Source organism: Drosophila suzukii, assembly GCF_043229965.1.
Source record: "Drosophila suzukii chromosome 2 unlocalized genomic scaffold, CBGP_Dsuzu_IsoJpt1.0 scf_2c, whole genome shotgun sequence".
Classification (NCBI taxonomy): Eukaryota; Metazoa; Arthropoda; class Insecta; order Diptera; family Drosophilidae; genus Drosophila; species Drosophila suzukii.
Window position 1 is genome coordinate 1,606,860 of NW_027255896.1, and position 10,606 is coordinate 1,617,465.

General features: G+C 40.6%; 1 protein-coding gene across 1 annotated transcript; it reads right to left on the reverse strand.

Annotated features, from left to right (window-relative positions):
* Positions 1 to 4,013: 4,013 nt before the first annotated feature.
* On the reverse strand, positions 4,014 to 5,345 carry LOC139354097 (uncharacterized). Its single transcript, XM_070998362.1, has 2 exons — positions 5,266 to 5,345; positions 4,014 to 4,782 (listed from the first exon to the last, which is right to left on the reverse strand). Exons 1-2 carry the CDS (start codon positions 5,343 to 5,345, stop codon positions 4,014 to 4,016), a joined length of 849 nt encoding a protein of 282 aa, XP_070854463.1.
* Between the last annotated feature and the right edge of the window lie 5,261 nt (positions 5,346 to 10,606).

Genomic DNA, 10,606 nt, shown 5'->3' on the forward strand with positions numbered 1-10,606 from the left:
CAGGAACATTAAAATTGATGCATCCCAACAGGCAAGGACAATCAATATTTCCTACTATCAGATCGTTCAGAAAGAGAAGGCCAGCAGTTGCACGGCGATCCTTCAAGGAACAAGTGTGAAGCAGGGAACACTGACTATCATAGGGCGGTGCCGGTTCAGTAAAATGCAAGGATTGCAATGCAAACTTCAAAAATTTTTTCTGCAACCTCTCAATCCTATTGATCTGGACACTTCCCGAGGGATTCCAAATGAAGGAAGCATATTCAACCCTAGAACGGACAAAGGCAGAGTATACAGACAATCTGGAATACGGATCTTTGAATAATAAAGTGTTTCGCTTAACAAAGCCGAACACTGCATAAGCCTTTGGTAATATAAAATTCAGGTGCTCATTAAACAGAAATTTGTCATCAAATAATACCCCCAGATCAACTATTTCATTCAAAGCAGAGAGAGGGTGGTTATTGATGTGATAAGTGGATGGAATGGTTAAAGAAAGTTTCGCATAACGAACGATGTGGCATTTGTTAAGGTTTAAAGGCAAACTATTCTTGGAACACCAACTACCGATACTATCTAGGTCAGATTGAAGCAATATCGAATTATTTACGTTACTGACGGTCCTATAAATCTTTAGGTCATCCGCATATAAAAGAAAGCTAGAAAAATGGATACAGGCCCAAATGTCATTTATAAAAATAATGAAAAGTAAAAAGCCAAGGGAGCTACCCTGAGGAAGTCCAGATGTCGCTTTATAAGGATGGGATAATGCACCACCTACTTCAACATGATAGCCTCGGTTATCCAAATACGATGCTATCCAGTTAAAAAAAGAGGAGTGAAAGCCAAGTTTGGAAAGTTAAGCCTTTGGGGCAGAGTGACAAACCTTGTCAAAAGCTTTGGCAAAATATGTGTAAGTCGTGTCCATCTGCAATTGATCCTTAAATGCATTTATACAGTGATTGGTAAAGACAACCAAGTTGGTCGTCGTAGATCGACCGGGCATGAAGCCATGTTGATTAGGTTCGATGTATTTATTTATTTAACAAATTAAGCTAAGCATACGATGACTAACTTAATTGCAAAATTACCGAGCACTGGCTGCGGTGGCCTTCGACTCTGGTTGTGATTCATTTGTTCTATGTATTTTTTATGGTTTTATTTATATATATATATACATTTGTTTTTCAAATATTAACATAACTTTTATATTGAAACCATTGCTTTTTTAATGAATTCGTGCATTTTTTTAATGTTTTCTGCGGATGGGCATTCTAAGGTTTGTGTAGGTTGCTGGGGCCCAAAGAAGTATGATCTGAGGCTAGACAGATCAGGGCAATCATTTAGTAGGTGGACAATGGTTTGAAGTCCACCGCAGAGACTACAAATTGGATTCTTTTGGCCTTTTAATAGGTGCTCGTGTGTTTGTTTAGTGTGTCCTATTCGAAGCCGGTTAAAAGTGATGCACTGGGGTCTACCGGTCGCAGCTGGGAATAAAACTCCTGTACCTATGGTTGAAACTATTCCATTCCAACATTTTTTGGTTTCCAAGTGGTTATATATAAGATTATGTATATCCTTGCAATTAATGGGAGTAAAGATGAAGCGTCTACAACCGCGAATAAGGTTGATTCCGATGTTTTGGATCCGTCGGTATACAGTCAATGTTTTCCCCCGAGGCGCTCTTTTTCGCTTTGAAATCGGGTGCGATTGAATTTTCATGATATGTGTGGCTGCGCACCAGCCGAAGAACGGGAGACCGTAGTCTATTTTGGAGAGCACTAATGCTCTGGTTATGTTTATAAGAGTATTAATATGTACATGAGAATACTTAGAGCTAAGAAATTTAATTATATTTAGGCGAGATTCTAGCTGTTTTCGTAATATTAAGCAGTGTGTTTTAAATGTAAACCTAGAGTCGAAGGTAGTCTAAAACTTTCAGATTCTCCGTATAGCTTATACTTTTGTTCCTGAATACAATTTCGGGAAAGTTACAATTGTGCTTACGACATATATGTAGGACCTGGCATTTTTCAATGGAGAGTGAAGCCCCGGATGAAGTACCCAATTGCTCCAGCTCTTCCAAAACTTCAGAGAAAGTTTCCTTGGCAGAATCGAGATCTTTTTTTTTGGTAGAAAAAAAGGCATCGTCCGCATACAGCGAGATGGATATACCTTTATGCCTGTTAAAGAAAAGGTGTAAAGGTGATTTGCTCAAAGGCAAACATAAAGAGCAACACCGATAAAGGGGAACCCTGAGGTATACCGTTGTGGAGCTTGTGTAGTTTAGAGGTTGAGTTGTTAACTCGGACCCTAAAAGTTGTATTGGTCATAAAGGCTTTGATAAGGTTATAAAGCCTTGGACCAACACCCCAGAGTTTAAGTTGGTGTAACACTGAATGTAACCCTACGCGGTCGAAAGCCTTTTCAAAATCCGTAGCCAGAACGGATACCTGATTTTTTGTAGAAAGGGCCTTCGACGTGAAGTGTGGAAATCTCTGTAGAGCGTCCATGGTAGAGTGGCTCCTTTTAAATGCCACTTGGTAGTGAGAGATTCGGTTTTTTTGGGTGATAAAGCACATGGGTCTGCGAGCTAGGACCTTTTCCTTAAGAAAAGCACTGCATACGATATTCTGTCGTACATTTTTTGCACATGAGTCTGCGAGCTATCATTTTTTCTATTATTTTCCCAAGGCAGGAGAGGAGAGAGATGGGACGGAAACTATTTGTGCTGTGGTCAGATTTCTTTGGCTTCGGGATAGGGGTTACTGTGGCTGATTTCCAGACGTGTGGGTAGGAACCAGTGACAAGAGTGAGGTTGAAAATTTCAAGGACCTTTTCCTTAAGAAAAGCACTGCGTACGATATTCTGTCGTACCCAGGACATTTCCCTTTGGAAGTTCGAATGGCAAGTTTCATTTCCAAGAGACTGAATTTTTGCTCAAGTTGCTTCGCAGCATTGCATAATGAGTTTGATTGGTATGTGCTGTTTACGTAGCTTTGTTTTTGATCGACGTAATTCCGAGAGAAATTACAGTCTGCAGAGTTATTTGACCAGGTATTACCAAATTCCTCAGCTATTTGACACTCACTGGTAACCAATCCAGCTACGGTTTTTAGGCACTTTATGCTTTGCCACGCCCATTGGATACAGGCGAACATTAGAAGGGGACCCGTAAACTGATTTCTTATATTTAAAATGTCGGTGCTGGTAAAAGCCTGAGAAGGGGGAATGTATATATTTATGATAGTAAGACTGAGTTGAAGGGCCGTGCTAAGAATATTTGTGTTTATTTCTTTGTAGGTGTGAGGAATATGCCGCTTTACGAGCACACCAATACCGTGCTTGCTTGTGGTATTTTGTGAAAGGTTGTGAAAATAGCCAACATAGGTTTTTGGGCAGTTGAAGTTTTGGAAGTTATGGGGCAAGTGGGTTTCTTGCAGGCATAAAACATCGGGGGAGAGGTCGTTTAGGATTAGTGTAAGCTCATTGTAGTTGTTGAAAATACCATTTATGTTCCATTGATGAATTTTGAGAGGCATAGAGGATAAAAAGATTATGTTTTAAGTTTACCATTTCATATCATAGTTAGATGTTTTAAAAGTCTTGATCCATAGAAGAATCAGACTCGCTTATTGTGTTTTTTGTTTGGGATTCAGAGTGATCTGAATCTAAGGGATATTTAGGGGAACTTAATTGATCTGTTTTATTTAGAAAGTCTCGTACTTCTTTATTGAGAGCTCGGGACTGCTTGATCAAATCATACGATTTTCGGGTGGAGGTTGTGGGTGGAGAGGAGGAGGTGCGGGAAGGAATTGAAGGTCTGGTGGAAGGGGAGGAGGAGGAAGAGGGGGAGGGGGAGGGTGCCGGAACGGCAGAAATTTCTTGCGCTTTGGATGCTGCTGCGGTTGTCTGGTTGCTAATGGTCTGATTGTTTTGTTGGAGCGTTGCTGTTGTCTTTGGTCTTGTCGATGGTTGTTGTGGGGCGACGACAGTCGCGAAGGTGGCCGAAGTTATTTTTGGCGATAAGGTTTGTTGTTGCTGCTTGTGGATGATTTTGGCTTCGCGCAGGGTGAAGAGGCAGGGTGCTTATCAGCGCAGTTTGCGCACTCAGTTCTGGTGCATGTTGTAGGTGCGTGAGGGGGGAGGTTACAGGTACAGCACATGGCAGTGTTTTTACAGAATTTTGGCGTATGTCCAAGTTTTTGGCAGTTTTTGCACCTCATTGGATTGGGTATATATTCCCTAACCTTTACTGTGTGCCAACAAATGTCCTGTTTGCTCGGAAGGTTGTATAAATCGAAGGTTACCAAGATCACGCCAGTGGGCTTGATGACTCCTTCATTTGTCCGGGTGAATTTAAATACGTCATGTACGTTCTGGGATTTCAATTCGGCCTTTATCTCAGCTTCGGGAATGTTGATTAAGTAAGGCGCATAGGGTATCCCCTTAACAAAGTTAAGTGCTTCGTGGTACTTAGCTACAATTTCGCAAATACCGTGTAGACGATCGGTTTTTAGAAATTTTTCGGCTACATCTTTGGTCTTAACCAGAATCAGCAGATTCCCGTCTCTGAGGGTGGAAATGGAGATTATCTCTTTGCTGATGATGTTGAGTGCTCGATGAACAGCGAAACAGGAGAACTCGGAAATTGTTTTGGTTGAGTTTTTTGCGGTTATGATGATGAACTTTGAGTTATTTTGCACGGTTTCTGGAAGTTCTGGGAATTCCTCGGAAAACTTTTGATATGGTCGTTTTTTCTTTTTTGTTTTTGAGCTTTCACTGAGGATTGGGGGGCCCGGGGTGCATGGTAACTATTTGCTTGCTGTTTGGTGGAGTTCGGGTGTTCGTTAGAGATAAAAAAAATTTGATCGTAACTCGCACGAATAGAACTGCCGGGAGAAAAGTTACAGACGTCCGCACTCGATGAGAGGTAGTCGGCGACTGAGGTTCGATGTAAGACCTTATTAAGAAGATAATTTTTTGAAAATTATTCTTTCGAACAACTTAGCTATGTTGCTGATCTAAGCAATTGGCCTATAACTAGAAATATCAAGTTTACTTCCTCCTTTATGGACCGGCATGACTCTAGAAATTTTTCATCTAACTGGTAGTCTTCCTTGAGACACGGAAGAAGAGAACAGAATTTGCAGGGGTAGGTAAAGACTGGCAATACAATTCTTAAGGAAGAATGAAGAAATTCCATTAAAGTCTAGACTTGGGGAATCATCAAAATAACTAATTGCTTCAGAAATGTCATCATACGATATGTCCAGGCTTCCAATGTTGCAAATGTCTGCAACATTTAAAGTTTCCAGGTCATACCAATAATCGGAAGGTTCCATGTTTGAGGAAAAAAAGGCGGCAAAAAAATTTGCGATATCGGCCTCAGTGGAAGCAACAACATCACCATAAGACATTGTTGAAGGTATAGACGAATGTGATTTTTTTGAACTGACAAAGCGCCAAAACGCCTTAGGGTTGGCCTTCAAACTTTGCTGAACTTCACAAATGTATTGGCTATATAGAAATTTATTAAGAAACTCAAACTCACGTTTGTGCATCCTATATCTTTCACCATCGGCCAGGTTATGTGTTTTAGAAAATTTTTTGTAGTATTTGTTTCTAAGGATTTTGATTTTTTGCAGTCCCTTAGTATACCAAGGAAGCCTGCTGTCAAGAATATTTCTAATCGTTGAATGGAAGGTTTTATAATTAGTTTCTATGCAAGGGTTCGATAGCAAGGCACCCCAATTTAAGGATAGCATGCAATCCCTTAGGGAACTCAAACTAGGGGGATCAAATATATATCTAGGATTAGAATCATTGAATGGCAGAAAGCTGTAAAATTTGATGTTTAAGCACAAGGGCTTGTGATGTACAACACAATTTGAAATCGTAAATTCAGCCAGAGTTACGTTAGAGTGAACAATAGAATTAATGAAGATTAAATCAAGAAGCTTATGTAAATCATTGAAAACATTATTAATTTGGGTGAGGCCCATACTAAAGCAGTTATCAATGACAATTATTTCATGTGAATAATGAACATTTCCGGGCACCATAGCAGATGCTTGTGTGTCCCACGTCCAGAAAACAGAGCTGAGGTTGAAGTCTCCTGCCACACATATGCCATCAGAGTCCTCCAAGTTGGCATGGATGTTAGAGATGTTGTCTAAGTGAGCCTGGTAAAGCCCAGAATCACTGCCAGGTGGAACATTGGAAGCCACAATCGATATCTTCCCGGATGAGCCAGACACCGTCACCGCCAATTGGTCCAGAAGGGAGTCATCGTTAAGGAGTCGATTTAGAGTGCAACAGAACTTACGGCTAACAGCCACGATGACACCACCTTCTCTTTCGCACTGCATTCTGCCGAAGTCTCTATCTTTACGAAAAACTTGAAATAATTTAGGATCGAAGAATTCATTCGAACTAAAGTTAGAATTTAGACAAGTCTCAACCAGTATGATAATGTCATAGTCAGTGTTGGAAGTATTCATAAAGACAGACTGCGTTTTAGTTCTCATGCCAGATATATTTTGAAAGTATATTTTCAGGCCATTATTTCCTGACTGATGGCTGTTTGAGTTTACTGCAAGCCCCTAGCAGGCTGCCAGTCAGCGCATATTGTTGAAGAGGAATTCTCAACATCCAAATTAGATGTCGGCCTCGCATGATCATAAGTACTATTAAGTACCTTGCGCAACGTATCCGTACGTATTTTTATAGGCAGGTTGAGATCGTCGTTCCATGGAATAAGAGTGCAGTCGAATTAGGAATATGTAAATACTTTTTTTACGGACGCATGCCTGTTCTGTAACGGCCATCCAAAGAGCGTAGAAGAAATTGCATCAATAGAGAGAGGCGGTGAAGAGCACAGTGAAGAATGTATCCGACTACTCATAAAAGAGAGCGCTATCCCAAAAGGCGCGCTGAGCTCATTAGTATCAGAATCCGAAGATAGCAGCATCCGATGTTGGTTTAACTCCAGCGGCGAATATGTAGAGAACATATTTTCAATGAGCGGGTTCCAACCTAATGAAGAGTAAGAATCCAGCCGATGTTCTAGGTACTTCGGGAGAGAGGCGCAAGATGATGAGAGCGCAACTCCGAAGAGCGCGCCGATATTAGAGCCAGGCGGACGGCGAATGTCGCGCAAAGCGGACAACAAAAGCTCCGGCTGATGTTGTTGATGTAGCGTCAGGAGAGCAACGGAAAATGATGTGAGCGCAAGTCCGAGGAGCGCTCCGATATTAGAGCCAGGCGGACGGCGAATGTCGTGCAAAGCGGACAACAAAAGCTGCAGCTGATGTTGTTGATGGTGCAATGGGAGAAAGGCGCAAGATGATGAGAGTGCAACTGCAAGGAGCACATCGATATTAGAACCAGGCGGACGGCGAATGTCGCGCAAAGCGGACAACAAAAGCTCCAGCTAATGTTGTTGATGGTGCAACGGGAGAGAGGCGCAAGATGATGAGAGCGCAGGCGGACAGCGAATGTAGCGCAAAGCGGAAAACAAAAGCTCCGGCTGATGTTGTTGATGGTGCGTTAGGAGAGAGACAGAAGATGATGAGGGCGCAGTGAGAAATTCAAGAAACTGTCGATGCTGTTGCGAAAGCGACTCCGACAAATGAGGAAAGGCTTGCAGAGGATGTCCCGCAAAAATATCGACGCCAGCGGCGTCGAACACTAGGGGTTTTAGATAAGATTCTATCCCCTACCACAATGGCCCGTTCTCTGTGAATAAATCTTTTGACCTTAACTGAGTTCGGCCAGAAATCGTTTTTGAAGACTGAATCGTATACCAAGCTTGAAATTTACAAACTTTAAGGTTGTAACGTCAACATCTTTTTTTTTACAAGTTTTACAACAATGAGAGAACTAGCATGCACCTTAAGCTTGGTGGGCACATATTTTAAGACAGCATTCGGCTCTGTATCAGTTGCAAACTTTTCGACATGCAAAAATTTCTTGGTCGGCAAAACATGAAGATCTTCGGCATTAGGAGCCACTCCAACAACATGTTTATTGAGCTTGTTGTTCTTCCTTCTCTTCTTATTTCGAATCTGTATGAAATTTCCTCTCTCAAAATCCAGAGCATGATTAGAAGGGTCAACGACCGCCGAAGTCGTAGCAGCAGCACCCGCATATGACTGGGGAGCTGCAGCTACGTTGGTAGGCCTCGGTAGACGAGGTTTGGGATTAACAGAGTAAATTCTGAGTCAATGCATCACCTTTAGGGGGGAATGCCTCCAAGAATTTGTAATGAAGGCCCTGATATAAGCGCTTCAGGGCTTTCAATTTATCATCAAATTCGTCAATTTTAGAATGCGAATCATTCGCAATCACACAGCTATCACATTGCCACAGTATGTTTGGATTCAATATAAGTTTGAGCACTTCGTCCGGTAGGGCTACGCAAGAAGTATGATAGGCGCGACGGCACAAAGAAGAACAGCGAACAGCGTCCGAAGCGCGGAGCTGGGCCAATGTAACATCGGTATTGCTTTTGGTACAGCGGGGAAGTAACATAGCGAGAATTTTAAGCACGTCTGAACGCAAAGAAAGCTAGATGACGACTGAATTTCAAAGGAAGTTTCACATTTAATATTTGGGTCAATGACTTCTACTTGAAAATCATCAACCTTCTTTATATATTGATTTAGTGGTTCTTTTAAACTCACGATCTTATTCCTTAAGGGATTCAACTCATTATTGACAATATGTGCAATTCAATCGCACACTTGGTTATTAGCTTGGCCGGTAGAAGCCATTGCACGTTGGGGTAGAGGGATGGTGAGAATTCTTTCAAAATCGTTAATTACAGCTGTGTTCATTGATATAGCAGTGCACACGACCTGCACGTTTAAAATCGAAAAACACTATTATAAACACATCATTAAAAAAACAGAACTAAAATACAACAGGTATAAATATTTATTTTTAAATAATTTAGCTGTTTTTACCTGTTGGGTACTTCAATATTTTAGCAAATAAGGATAATAACAAAAAAGAAAGACTGAATTATGGTGTTCATTGAAATAGCAGTCTTAAAAGAAAAATATGATAAAATTCAACATGGCTCATTAATAACTTAATCCTACTAAATATCGATTTGATTACGACCAAATATTTTGTTGTATGGCCTTTATTGGCTATTACAGGCTAACACCTACGCGGCTTGGAGTCCACCAAGTCCTTGCAACGTTTGCGGGAAATCTGACCCCATCCCTCCTGCACAACTTGCCAAAGCTGGGGCTAAGAGGTCGGGGGTTTCTTGACAACAAAACGCTTATGTCCCTCGATAAGTTCTCAATCGGATTTAAATCCGGAGACTGTGCTGGACACGGCATTACGTCAATTTGTTTTTGGCTAAATGTTGGTGTGGCCAATATGTTGGTGTGTTTAGGATCATTGTCCTGCTGAAATGTCCATATTAAGGACATTTGATCTTCAGTATACGACAGAATGACGTTTCTCAGTATATTTACGTAAACATGTTGGTCCTTTGGTGGACTTCTAGCATTCAAATTTTCATCGAACAGACTTCGGAGAATACCATCCCTGATTCCCAAGCTCACATCCGCTTTTATAGTCCTTCAGGATGAATAAAGATAAGTTTTGCTGAAGCGCACTTTGCGAACGTCCTCTATAATTGTGGTTTTCCCTATCGCATAACGTTTTTCGGGCTTCGGATCATAGCTTATCGCATTGTAACTCATATTGGCTGTACAATTTCAGGGACTTTGAATGTATTGATACGTTTTGCCCTCCTTTCTAAGCTCAATCAATTTTTCCTTTCTCCCTTGAAGCAATGAGGTCCTCTACCCATTAAATCTAATTTTTTTCTATAGTTATAGTGTATTATGGTTCAATTTATAATAATGGTCTTCATTAAAAACCTATTATTACCACAAATTACAAACATTTTCGGGACTTTTCCTGAAAGAAAATCAAAAACTGCTATTTTAGTGAACAGCCGAAATGTTGTGTCCGTGTGCAAAAATATGAAAGAAACCCATAAAGAGACCAAATCTAATGGGGTTTTAGCTTGTTTTGTATCTCTATGATCCATTCTACAAACGAAATGTACTAGCGATTAACTAACGAAAAGGACTATGCAATAAACCGTTATATAGTTTCGCTTCTGTCGCACTGCTATTTTAATAAACACAGCTGTAGGTCTTCCACCTTGTTTGATTTTATTAAAATTTTTTGCTTATAGTACTTCAATAAAATATAAAAAAATAAACAGTATACGCTCACTAACTGTCTTATTTTCTTCATGGGTTTAATATGATGTCTTCTGTTTTCCTTGATGATCCTGCTGGGGTCGTCCTTCTTGGTTGTTGTAGCGAGGGATTGCCCTCAGCTCCTCCTTCGGTTTGTTTTCTGGTCGTCACTGTTTAGCGAGGGATTGCCCTCAGCTCTTCCTTCTTGTTGGATTTTGAATTTAGATTTGTAATTGTTTTTGAATTTTGTTTCTCAGTCGATATTTTTTGTATCAGCTTTCACTTTCACAGTTTTTAAATTTTTGTTTATTGTTTGTTTTTTGTTAAACAGAATGTTTATTATGTCGATTATTATTTCATTTATTAATTTT